Source organism: Acinonyx jubatus, chromosome D4 (assembly GCF_027475565.1).
Source record: "Acinonyx jubatus isolate Ajub_Pintada_27869175 chromosome D4, VMU_Ajub_asm_v1.0, whole genome shotgun sequence".
Classification (NCBI taxonomy): Eukaryota; Metazoa; Chordata; class Mammalia; order Carnivora; family Felidae; genus Acinonyx; species Acinonyx jubatus.
The window spans coordinates 27,789,200-27,802,406 of NC_069391.1; the positions used below are offsets into that span (position 1 = coordinate 27,789,200).

The 13,207-nt window shown below is 46.1% G+C and overlaps 1 protein-coding gene across 5 annotated transcripts in view; it reads left to right on the plus strand.

Annotated features, from left to right (window-relative positions):
- The window catches only part of ABCA1 (ATP binding cassette subfamily A member 1), a 320,418-nt gene that overhangs the window by 280,229 nt on the left and 26,982 nt on the right, over positions 1-13,207 (plus strand). For 4 of the 5 annotated variants that reach the window (XM_053204848.1, XM_027034746.2, XM_027034745.2 and 1 more), the window contains 11 exons: positions 1,047-1,178; positions 2,109-2,251; positions 2,454-2,591; positions 3,621-3,841; positions 5,200-5,278; positions 6,110-6,312; positions 7,374-7,422; positions 7,611-7,724; positions 8,789-8,937; positions 10,385-10,509; positions 12,007-12,105. In XM_053204848.1, the coding sequence (XP_053060823.1) occupies positions 1,047-1,178; positions 2,109-2,251; positions 2,454-2,591; positions 3,621-3,841; positions 5,200-5,278; positions 6,110-6,312; positions 7,374-7,422; positions 7,611-7,724; positions 8,789-8,937; positions 10,385-10,509; positions 12,007-12,105 (1,452 nt within the window). Of the gene's footprint in view, positions 1-1,046; positions 1,179-2,108; positions 2,252-2,453; positions 2,592-3,620; positions 3,842-5,099; positions 5,173-5,199; positions 5,279-6,109; positions 6,313-7,373; positions 7,423-7,610; positions 7,725-8,788; positions 8,938-10,384; positions 10,510-12,006; positions 12,106-13,207 lie in introns of all 5 variants that reach the window. The other variant, XM_015077217.3, reaches the window with a different exon arrangement.

Consider the following 13,207-nt stretch of genomic DNA (forward strand, 5'->3'; position numbering starts at 1 on the left):
CAGCCTCAGAAGGGAGCACGGGCCATAAACACCAGAGTTAGCCTCAGTGACTTTCAGTGTGGTCCCTCAACCATTGCTAAGGGTATGTCTTTGGGGATAATGACCTTTTCCTATATGTCGTCGTAGTCTTTTTTTTTTTCTTTCTTTTTTTATTAATGCAAAATCAATATATGAACATGGCAGATTATATTTATTTTCATATTTTTAGTTTTTTAATGTTTATTTTTGAGAGAGAGAGAGAGACAGAGCACAAGCAGGGGAGAGACAGAGAAAGGGGGAGACATAGAATCCAAAGCAAACTCTAGGCTCTAAGCTGACAGTACAGAGCCCAATGCGGGGCTCAAACTCATGAGCTGTGAGATCATGACCTGAGCTGAAGTCAGACACTTAACCGACTGAGCCGCCCAGGCTCAGATAATTTTTAAAAGGCGTGCAAAAGTCATACTGCCTAACACAAAAATGATTTTTATCTTTGAATAACTTGTTCTGGTTTGTCCATTTCTCATGGATATGATTTTAGACTTACAAAATATTTGTTTCAAACTGTACTTCCTTTTTCAAAAAATTTTTAAAGGTTATTATATTGAGAGGGGAAGCATGAGTGTGTGCACAAGCAGGGGAGGGGCAGAGGGAGGAAGGAGAGACAGAATCCCAAGCAGGCTCCACACCGTCAGCACAGAGCCCAATGTGGGGCTTGAACTCATGAACTGTGAGATCATGTCCTGAGCTGAGATCTAGAGTTGGACGCTTAACTGACCGTGCCACCTGGGCACCCCTCAAATTGTACTTTCCATTGCAAATTGGAATCTTCATTGAAAAACACTTCTCTTGATAGTGCTGTTTCCAACACATAGTCTCACTCCTAGTTCACTAAAGCAAAGACTTCTTTGCTTCGTGCAGGGCAGCTAGGGTCTGTTAGGAAGGAATGGGGGTGTGGGACGGTTGCTACCTCTGCCGTAGCTGTCCTGACTCTGCAGCCTGGCCTGGAGCATTTGGGAGGAGAGGGGTTAACACTGACTCTTGCACTTGGAAATTTGTGTCCTCAGGTCAATCCTGACGGGGTTGTTCCCTCCCACCTCGGGCACTGCCTACATCCTGGGAAAAGACATTCGCTTTGAGATGAGCACCATCCGGCAGAACCTGGGGGTCTGTCCCCAGCACAATGTACTGTTTGACATGTGAGTACCAGCAGCACTGTGAGAAGGAAGCCCTCTCTGGATGTGTGTGTCCTGAGTCATGGGTGGAGTGGGACTTAAGCATTTTACCTTTTGTGAGGGTGGTGGGTCTCACCTCCCTGCACTCTGAGACCTGGTTGTCCATTGTTGTAGGAAAAGCTGGAGGTGATTGTTGGGTGGGGGAGGGGTCCCATCAGTCTAGCTGGTGGATGTGGACTTGGGAAATAGTGCTGTCCATTGCTGACATTTTAGAGGGCCAATTAGCCCATCCTCTCTCTCACCACATGCCTCCTCGATGCCAGCTGTGGCTCTAATGCCCAGAACTTAGCAGTGCCTCAAGGCCTTTGTCACGATGGCCCAGCATTTCCTGCTCAAGGCTTGGCTTCCATTCACGTTGCCCTGTCTGCAGTTCAGGTCCACAGGGAGCCCTTGTGCTGGAGCAGAGAAAGACCTGAGCTCTGTGACTTTGGGCAAGGACTTCTCCCCTTCTGGCCCCCAATTTCCTCGTACCTAATGCAAGCAGCTCAGGCTCATGTCCTCCACAGGGACCTCCTTTCTTGTGTAGTGTGAGGTCCTTTGAGGTTCACGAGGGCTGCTCCAGGTGATTGCCAAGCCAGCTTCTTGGTTGATGGGGCTGCAGGGTGGGCCCTTTGAGGACCTGAGATTGAAAGTTGCAGCTGCCTGATGTGTGGTGGGCAGGCCTGCTGAGAATTGGTAGGAAGGGACCTGTCACATGACAGTTTTGGCTTCTTCAGCAGCTTAGGTGTTGCTTACTGTTGTTCTGTCTTGATTCTTCCTATAATTTTTCAGAAGTTTATAAAGTTAGAAAAGGTTTGGGGGCGGTGGAAACATGCCTATTCTGTTCTGGGTCAGGAAGCACTGTATTCTGATGCAGCCTGGGGGGTGCAGATCTGACCTGCCCTCTGTCCCCAGGCTGACTGTGGAAGAACACATCTGGTTCTATGCACGTCTAAAGGGGCTCTCAGAGAAGCATGTGAAAGCAGAGATGGAGCAAATGGCCCTGGATGTTGGTTTGCCTCCCAGTAAACTGAAAAGCAAAACGAGTCAGCTCTCAGGTGATTTCCCCTCCTCCAACAACCTCCCCCACATGCACACACCAGGGAAACAACAGCTGCCCCAGTGTCCCCATAGGGGTGGTGAGTAGGTCATAAATGGGTCCCTGGCTTGTCCCCAAGTAGGTGCCTTCATTTGTCCCTCTACCTCTGCCTTTGCTGTCTGGGGCTAGTTCTGGAACATATCTCTCTCTCTGTCTCTTAGGTGGAATGAAGAGAAAGCTGTCTGTGGCTTTGGCCTTTGTTGGGGGATCCAAGGTTGTCATTCTGGATGAGCCCACAGCTGGCGTGGACCCTTACTCCCGCAGGGGAATATGGGAGCTACTGCTGAAATATCGACAAGGTAGCCGATGTGTATTTATTTTGAGTTATGGACTGGGAGGGAGGGATGGAGAAACTCTTGAGAAGTATGGCTGGGCTGTGTCTCATGGCTGTTGTTTCTAGAGCAACAGAATTGCTTCTCAAGGAAAATGTCAGACTTCTTTTCTTTTAAAAATTTTTTTCAGTGTTTATTTTTGAGAGAGAGAGAGAGAGAGAGAGAGAGTGAGCAGGGGTGGGGCAGAGAGACAGGGAGACACAGAATCCAGAGCAGGCTCCAGGCTCTGAGCTGTGAGCTCAGAGCCCAATGTAGGGCTCGAACTTGTGAACTGTGAGATCATGACCTGAGCCGAAATTGGATGCTTAACCTACTGAGCTACCAAGCGCCCCTCAGACTTCTTTTCTTAAAGCTCTGTGCTCACCCATGGTATGTATGTGGAAGTCCTGGTTTACAAGACACTTAACATTTAGGCTTCCTGATCTAGGGGCCAGAAAGAAAAGTAATGGGGATAACGGGCATGGTGGCTAGAGCTACCTCTAGCATAGAACTCAGATGTGTCTATTTTAACTATGTTCCCCTGTAGGTTGAGACTGCTGAGAACGGAGGCTGTGTCTTTGTTCATCTCTGTTCCCAACATGGTGCCATATATGTATGGGTTGAAAAAGTAGATGAGCAAATGAGGATCATGGACTTTGGGGCCAGCTCTAGCTGGCCCTGAGAACTTGGAAAAGTCGTTTAACTTGTCTTAGTTTCTTTACCTATCATAACAGCAGTGCCTGCTTCACAGAGGATTAAGTTACTTGAGAATGCATGCAGATCCCTCACACGCTGCCTGACATGTAGCACTTTCCCAAATGAATGTTACGTTCTTTGTCCTGTAAGGATGAAGAATCTGTGAGGTTGACTGTTCTATCTTCGGGGTCATGGCCACCCAGGCTTCCAGGTCCTTCTGCCTTGGTTACCGCTGCTAAGATTTCTGCAGTTCCAGCTGCTTCAGTCAGTGAGAACCAACATGCGTCACTAGTCCCACGTCCTTGTGTTTGTGTTTGGCAGGCCGGACCATTATTCTTTCCACACACCACATGGATGAAGCAGACATCCTGGGGGACAGGATTGCCATCATTTCCCATGGGAAGCTGTGCTGTGTGGGCTCCTCCCTGTTTCTCAAGAACCAGCTGGGAACAGGCTACTACCTGACCCTGGTCAAGAAAGATGTGGAATCTTCCCTCAGTTCCTGCAGAAATAGCAGTAGCACTGTGTCATACCTGAAGAAGGTGAGTTGCATTTTCAGTGCTGGGCTTGTACTGGGTCCAGGGAGTGTATTCAGGGCTGGTCGGCTGTGAGTGGCTTGTTCAGTTCCACCCCACTCTGCCGCGTGGGGGTCACCATCGCCGTATGCTATGGTCCCTTTGAAATCACATCATACTTTGTATGTGGAAAGCTCAGGGGGCTTGTGTTCCTGCGGTCCGAACTTGGTTGAATCCCACTTCCTGTTTCCTATGGAGGCACAGTGAGTGATAAAGAAGGTCCTTAGAGGGCTTTATTATATCGAAGGAAAAAGACTTGCTGAGAGTGAGGAACCCTATTTCCAGAAAGTCCTGCTGTTGCTGCTTATTACCTCTAGATCTCATTGACCTTCACTTTTAACTTACAAAACAGCAAATATTTATTGAGCACTGATTTCATGCCTGACACTCACCCTAGCAGATTTTGGGCATAAAAGAATATAATGATAATAGTTAATTCTTTGTAGCCTTGTTATCTTACAAACTTTTTTTTTTTTTTAAACTTCTATCATCTCAAAGTACAGAGCAACTTTGGGAGGGAAGGTATTGTGATTATCACCCCAGGTTAGGTTAAGTGAGGCTTGTAGGGATTGTGGCGTTTATTCAAGGTCATCCAGCAGGTAAATAACAGAGGTGGCACCAGAACCCAATAACCAGGTATGTTTTTTCGTCTGTTCTTCAGTCTATGCCTGAGATTGATTTGATTTATGTGTTGGAACCAGTGGCACCTAAAACATTTACATCCTAATCTTCAACTCCTGTCCGCTTATTTACCTTTTAACTAGTGCCTGGTTACTCAAAGTGTGGTCTGAGGACTAGCAGCATTGGGATTACTTGGGAGCTTGTTAGAAATGCAGAAATGTGAGCCCAACTCTGACCCACTAAATCAGAATCTGCATTTTAACAAGATCCCCAGGTGACTAAACACAGATTAAAGCCGGAGAAGCACTGGACCAATTAGCCAGGTGAATCCCATGTCTACAAAGGTCAGTAAATGCCTGGCTACAGCATTCATTGGCAGGCCACGGTCCCATGGACAGCTCTGCTTCCTGACCTCCCATCCACACAGCACATGCATGTCAGACAGTGGCTTCAGAAGCCATGGCTGCCTTGTTCGTTGCTTCCTAGGAGAAGCCTTTACAGTTCACACACAATAGAGCCTCATGGAAGCCCTCCCTGGCGAAGGTGCTGGTGGCTGTACCTTGCTCGGTCCCTGACCCATTCTCACCTCCTTCTTTGCCATCAGGAGGACAGTGTTTCTCAGAGCAGTTCTGATGCTGGCCTGGGCAGCGACCATGAAAGTGACACGCTGACCATCGGTAAGGATTCTGGGGTTTCTTATTCAGGTGGTGCCTGAGCTTCCCCCAGCTGGGCAGAGTGGAGGCAGAGGAGGAGAGGTGCAGAGGCTGGTGGCGCTGACTCAAGGTTTGCTGCTGGGCTGGGGCCGGGTGGCTGTGGGAGAAGGGTGCAGCTTGGTGGCAGATTGGCTTAATGCTTGCTGGGGAGCCTGGGGCTCGGCCTGGGAGCTGGCAGGGCAGTGTCCCCAAGAAGCTGACGTGATTGGGGGTCGGGGGGTTGGCCCCCTGGGGAATGGATCTGGCTGGACCCTGGAAACCAGGGATGAGTTGCTGAGGATCACACTATGGGGAGGGATTGGAGCTCAGTAGTGAAGGAGAGCAAAAACTCAGAAGATGGAGAGTAGCCTGCTGTGTCTTCCTTAGGAGGTACATATAGAAGGCCAGCGTCACCAGTAACACATATGGAGCAGAAGGCTTTACTGTGTCTGTCTATGCCCAGTACTAACAACTGGCTTTTTCCAGGAAGGTGTCTCCTTCCATGAACTGTTTGATTAGCCCCTTTATTGAGGTAAATTAAGGAGCCTCCTTTAGAAGGTTAGGGAAGGGTGAAGGATCCTTTACCTCTACTCAAGTTTTCCATTGAAGAATCCTAGAGTTGAGGCAACAGACACAAAGCTTTTAACGTCAGAAAGTCTTCTGCACGCCCACCCATCCGCCCTTCCATCCTTCCACCCACCCATAATGTACTGAGAACCTACAGTGTACCTGGCTTTGGTGATAAAAGGGTGAATAAGACCCAGTCCTCACTCCCAGAAACTCTCAGGCCAGAGATGAACATGTGGACTGACTTCAGTATCTGGGACAGGTATCCTGTGTGGGTGGACAGCTAGCTTCTGAGAAGTAGGCATGGGGAGGCCTCTGAGCCAGCTGAGCTGTCACTGTGCTTTGGTCCCTATAGATGTATCCGCTATCTCCAACCTCATCAGGAAGCATGTGGCTGAGGCCCGGCTAGTGGAAGACATTGGGCATGAGCTGACTTATGTGCTGCCCTATGAAGCTGCAAAAGAGGGGGCCTTTGTGGAACTCTTCCATGAGATTGATGACCGGCTCTCAGACCTGGGCATCTCTAGTTATGGCATCTCAGAGACTACGCTGGAAGAAGTAAGTTAAGTGACTGTCAGAGTAGAGTGGAGCCCACGGTCCCAAGGCCGGACAGGCAGCCTGCCTTTCCCCAGGGGAATAGGATTACCATGAAGCAGGTTATTGCTCCTTTGGGCCATTGATATTGAGCTATTGTTGGCCACAGTTAACTTTTAAATTTGTGGTGTGAGATAACAGGAGAGCTTTATTAGGATTGCTCCCTGATGTGGCTGTGTCATAGCCATGCATATAAATAGCCAACATTTGTGGAGAATCTCTGTGTGCCTGGTGCTGAACTGGGTGCATTCTTTTTTTAAATAATTGTAACTTAATTTAATCCTCATAAGTGAAAAAATGGGCTCTTGGGGACGCTGACCTGAGCATCGGGGTTGATTGAGTGTGGGCTGCAAAGCCCATACTTTTTACCATGTAGCAGCGCCTCCCTTTAGAGACAGAACATCATAGACACGGAGGGATACAACATTTTTCTGGCCCAGTGGTCCTCAAGCTTGGCCATGCACCAAAAATCATCTGAGGATATTATTGACAATAAAATTCCATGCCTCAGAGCCAGAGTCTTTGAGTCAGAATTATTACATGCTTCCCAGGCTGTGGTCTATAGTTCAGCATTTAGAAATCGTTGGCTAGTTCACATTCTCTTCTGATACTTGAATCCCTGACTTAATATTTCTAGTGATAGGGAACCCATCATCTTTTGGTCATTCTGTCTTGGATGACTTATCATGGTGCTAGCTTACTCAGAGATTTGGAGCCATAGACCTGGAAGAGGCCACCTGATGGGCTCCCTGTAGATGCAGAATGAATTTCTTCTGCTGTCGTGTTGTAATGTCATGCCTTTAATTTAAAAAGGATTGTTTGGATTGATAGTTCTGACTACTGAGGAAATGTTCTCCAGTTAAAAATGCCTTCACTCCCAAGTGACTGAGAAAGTATTATTATTAAAGGAAGCTTTTACTTTTTGTCTTTAGGGGCTAATAAGCCACTCGATAATGTAATAATTGTGGGGGTGATGGTTGCTCTCATAAAATGGTGTTGAGAATATTCTCACCTCTGTTTTTCAGATATTTCTCAAAGTGGCTGAAGAGAGTGGGGTGGACGCTGAGACTTCAGGTAACCCTCTGGGGGAGCTGTATGCACTCTGGGCAGCACCCTCGGCAGGCTGTCTTGACTCACCAGTACTGTGCCTTTCCCTTTGACTTGCTTTATCACATTCTTATTTTCAGTGTATACATCGTGACAGATGAGGAGGGTTAGTTTTGTTAAAAATAAAATGTGGAATCTCTTCATTTTGCCTTCAGATGGCACCTTGCCAGCAAGACGAAACAGACGGGCCTTTGGGGACAAGCAAAGCTGTCTTCGCCCATTCACTGAAGATGATGTCATTGATCCTAATGATTCTGATGTAGACCCAGGTCTGTTGGGGCAAGATTTGTATCCTGTTATTGGAAAGTGAATTTCTGTCTTGTGTACTCCAACGTTTCCTTTCAATGGCTTTAAGCTCAGGATGATAGATGCATACAGGGTCCAAAGGGAAGGGGGAAGATGAGAAAAGCCACGTTCCCTTTTCTAGCATTGGGCAACCCATCAGTCCTGAAAGAACCTATCCTCATTGCTTTCTTCATTTAGTTGGGCTCTTTTTCTCAAGACAAATATAAAAGGATGCTGCCTCAGTCCTCTGAATTCATTTATTTTCTGTGGAGACCCGGCTTCTTGCATACATTAGGTGTTTAATTGTTAAGTAAGTATTGTTTGAATGGTTGAAGGATCTCTAATAAGTCAGCTTTTAGAGTTAATTGCACCTTAGACTTAGATATTCTGGATGAGTGTGTCCCTGTGTGTTTGACTGGGATGGCGAAGGGGAGGCAAGAAGTCAAACAAATACTGTTAAGATGTTAAAGCACCTCAGTTAGGAATCATTAATGTAAGACCTGGATTTTGATACAGTTGTTCAGAGCAGAAACCTTTCTGGCTGTCTCAGTCCTGCTCACATGTGTGTGGCCCTCATGTTCTCCTTGACTTTATGCATTGTCAGTACTTAGATCATTTGAATGTGTCTACCTTTTACCAAAAATATAATGGATGGGAGACAGATCAGCATCGTGTGTTCTCAATTATGTCAGCCTAAATGCATGGCTGCATAGAATATTCTATGAGAAAGTGAGGATGACTTGGTTCATCTGAATGACTGTATGTAAAACAGTTTACATGTGAACACGTATTTTGCATTGTCTCAAGGTACCTTCATTTTCTGTACTCCTCAGACAAGAACTAGAAGGCACAAGCTGTTACTGTTGGACATTTGGAGTCCTAACTTTTCCTCAGACACAGATTTGTCCTGAAAGCCCTTTACTTTTGAGACACTTGTGCTTTCAAACACAAGCCTCCCAGATGGTTGCTGAGGATGTTGGAGGGAGGAGCATGGTGATGTCAAAACTGCCTAAGATAACAGGTGAACTTCCGTGTTGGCTTCTTATAGAATCCAGAGAGACAGACCTGCTCAGCGGGATGGACGGCAAAGGCTCCTACCAGGTGAAGGGCTGGAAACTCACACAGCAGCAGTTTGTGGCCCTTCTGTGGAAGAGGCTGCTGATTGCCAGACGGAGTCGGAAGGGATTCTTTGCTCAGGTAACAAGAGCTGTTCCAGGCCTGGGACTCTGGCTTCAAGGGTGGGCTGCTGGCTCCCTGACCAGTGGAGGCAGGAGAAGGTCATGGTTAGAAGATGGATGCTGGGGCCAGACACTATTTCAGTCCCAGTACTGCTTCTTGGCATTCACGCGTCTGCGGGCAAGTTTCTTCTCTGCCTCCATCTAGTCCTTTTTAGAATGAAGATAACATACCTGCAACACAGGGCTGTTATGAGGATTAAAATGAGTAACTGCTTAGAATGGGGCCTGACATGGAGTGGTGCTATGTATATGTGTCTGTGAGTTTTACTGTAAAGGATTGTGGGAGAGAGGCAGAGTTCAGAAAAATTGCTGGGCACATTCAGTTTTCATAACCTGAGAAATGATACGTCCAGATGCACTTGATATATACATTTCTTGGAAATGTGATTTTTCTCTAAAAACTGCAAATTGACAACAAGGTAGCCACAGAGGAAAGAAAAAAAATGGGCAAACAGACTGAGAAGACTCACTACACTATTGTCTGCATGTGAGTGTTGGCTTGCTAAGTCACTTGCTCGGAAAGGATGAAATTACCCCACTCTATAAAATCAAGAAGTAGAAAATCAAGAGATTCTTCCCTATAGACTATGTGGATAATGCAGGAGAGTATGAGTTTGGAGATACAGACCTGGATTTGAATTATGGTTCTGTGACTTACTGGCTGTGTGACCTCGGGCACGTTACTTAGTCTCTCTGGGTTCAACTACCTTGTTCGTTGATTGGTGATGATGATACTACTACTTAGGGCTGTAACAATAATTAGATCATTGTCATGTATTTTCCCATAAAGAAGGATTTAGGTCTTGACGCATTTTGAGGCCATTATATGGTGACAGTGGCTGCTGTTTCCCTTTCAGAGTGGGATCTTACTGGGTCATTTAGTCTTGGTCTGCAGATGACAAGTGAGCACATGAGGCCACAGTGGGAAGGGACTTCACATGGATACGCTAAGAGTAGAGACAGAACCAGGTTTCAGGTCTTCGGACTCCTGGTCCAGGGCTTTTCTCTCAGCCTTTCTCAGAGCTGAGCTGGGCTCCTGGTCCAGTGTGGTCTTTGGTCTTCAGAGGGCAGAGGACAGGACCCTATGTTCTGAGTCACCCTGACATATGACTACTGTTTCCTCTGAAGTTTTTAGCTTGGGGCTTCTGCCAGGTGGCCATAGCCTCTGGCCTTGTGCTGCCAGCTTCCAGAAATGCCTGGAGGGAAGAGGTTTAGTTCTCAGGATCTGCTGCTTCTCACCTGCCATGAGTGCCTTGGTAGAGCTCTGCTATGGGCCCTGTACTGCTCATTTGCATGCTGGCTGGTTTGGGAGGCTAGCTGGACTCTTAGGGGCTTGCCCTGTGCCCTTCTTTCTAACACTTGCCCTTGTTTTGCAATTTCCTTTCCCCTCTACCCCCTGGTTATAGATTGTCCTGCCAGCTGTGTTTGTCTGCATTGCCCTGGTGTTCAGCTTGATTGTGCCACCCTTTGGCAAGTACCCCAGCCTGGAGCTTCAGCCCTGGATGTACAACGAACAGTACACATTTGTCAGGTATGTGCTTGCCTTCTGCGCCCAGGGACAGAAGAGAGCCCAGACAGACCCAGGTGTTTACTGTGCTGAGGGCCAAGGGGAGGTGGACTCAAGAATGTGGATTTATCAGGTGTTCCAAAGCCCCTGCCCAAACTAATATTGGATGCAAAGATCAGCAGCAAATTGAACCTCAAATAATAGACCAGTTCTCTGTTGCCACTTTGGAGCTTGTTTCCTTTTATACTGCTGTCATCAGGAACAGTCCTATATGCTTTATGTAAATAATCTTCCCTTGGAATACATCTGTGATGAAGCTGTCGGGTACTTGGTGTTTCAAAGCTATGTTTGAACTTTGTTGTTTGATCACAGGGCTTCCATACACTGTCACAGCATTACACCCCCACGTTCTTGTTTGTGCACAGTACAGTTAATGTGCTCATTAAGTTACAGGTAGTAACTAGTGTGTGCCTTTAATGTTTATTTATTTGTGAGAGACACAGAGACAGAGTATGAGTGGCAGAGGAGCAGAGAGAGAGACAGACACAGAATCTGAAGCAGGTGCCAGGCTCTGAGCTTTTCAGCACAGAGCCCAACGTGGGGCTCTAACTCATGAACTGCAAGATCATGACCTGAGCCAAAGTCAGATGATTAACTAGCTGAGCCACCCAGGTGCCCCTAGTGTGTGTTCTTTAGACACAAATGCCAGCTACTCTGGAACAATCCAGTGCTTCAAAGAAAAGTACAAAGAAATTTCTCTATTTCCCTAAGCAGAAGTTTTCTTTGGTCTTACACTATTTGTAGACCAAACAAAGGAAACAAAAAAATCCATGAATAGGTGAAACCGTTCCTCCTCCTCTTACCCTGTATTTCTTGCCTGTTGAGTTCAGGTTTCATGGCTAACTGTGAAAGTATTTTTTGAAAAACTGATCCTTAATGAATTTCTTTGCATTAAAGAAATCCATATGTAAATGTGCATGTATGTATACATGTGTTCATACACACACACACACACACACACACACATGAAAAACTTCATACATAGAACTAACACAAGCTCTGCTTCAGAGGGCTGTATGTTACCTTGATCTTAAATATTCAGTCCATGTCTTGGGGGCACCTGGGTGGCTCAGTCAGTTAAGCAGCTGACTTCGGCTCAGGTCGTGATCTCACAGCTTGTGAGTTCAAGCCCCGCATCAGGCTCTGTGCTGACAGCTCAGAGCCTGGAACCTGCTTTGGCTTCTGTGTCTCCCTCTCTCTGCCCCTCCTCCACTCACACTCTGTCTCTCTCTCTCTCTCTCTCTCTCTCAAAAAATAAATAAACATTTAAAAAAAATTAAAAAAAATATTCAGTCCGTGTCAGAGCTCCTTTGGGGTAGGTTCTGCATTGATTCATTTCTGTTTTAAGAGCTTGGCATACAGGAAGTGGCTAGTGAAATGTCTAGTTTAGAAAACCAATTCTACCTTCCAATTCCTGGTTTTAATGTATTGCTAAGCTGGCTGCCTGTCATGTACCCACAGTAATGATGCTCCTGAGGACATGGGCACCCAGGAACTCTTGAATGCCCTCACCAGAAACCCTGGCTTCGGGACCCGATGTATGGAAGGAAACCCAATCCCGTGAGTGCCACTTGAACTATGAGACTCTCCACAGCTGGGTCTTCTTAGGCTTGTCACCTGGTTTGATGTCTAATATATTGCCCTTATCAGCTGTGATAGATGCCACATTGTGTCTAGTGTCATCTGTCTTTCGAACTATTTTTTATTTTTAAAAGGCTCAGAGATATCTAACCAGACCATCTGTAAATAAACATAGCAGACTAGGAGAGTTTTCTAACATCCCACAAAGTAAATCACTGCAGACGTTTATTTACTGCTTTATGGATTAATATTTAATTTAAATAGCACTTCATACTGATAAAATGCCTTTCCCTTCTTCCTTTCTACCAGCTCCTGTACTTAAAAGCAGAGATAGGCTGCCATTATATATAATTTTCAGTTTTGCTTATCAGTTTCTTCACTTTGCCAACCTGAAAAGATGTTATATTATTGTGTACAAAAATGGACACGTTCTTCTTTTAGAGTTGCATATTTTTGTGCTTTCCTTCGAAATCCATTTTAAGGAAATAGTGTATGAATAAATGCAGCGAAACACCCATGTGTGTCTAAGTGGGTATGAGGGAAGATGTGTGTGGAAGTCTTTGTGCATAAAGACCTTGAAGAGAGTTGAGTTTCCAAGGGAGCCAAACTACGGCCCAGGCAGGTTTGAAGTTCCAGGCTGAGGTCGAATGAGATTCAGGCAGTTACATCACAGACTCTGAGGAATTATGGAGAGTGTGGGAATATGAAGATTGGAGAAAAGCTAATTTGAGTTCCCGGTTTTAAAGGCAAGGTACTGACCTCGCAAGTGACCAGTGAGCACGGTGCTCAGGCATACAAGGTTTCAGAGCAGATTTCTAGATGGAGAGTTACCATGTACTTGCTAGTTCTTACTATTAGATATTTACTAAACATGTGCTGGAATTTAATGCTTAGTGGGTGGTAAGCCCTAGCAGCCAATGTCATCCTAAAGAACAAGATGATTGTGATGGAGAAGGACATGGAAAAAGACATGGAGACATCCTATTTGAAGTCACAAGACTTTGTCCTTTGGACAATCCTGCAAGTTGTATAGATGAGGTAGGAGAATGAGATGAGATGCTAATAGAGTTGGGTGGATTCC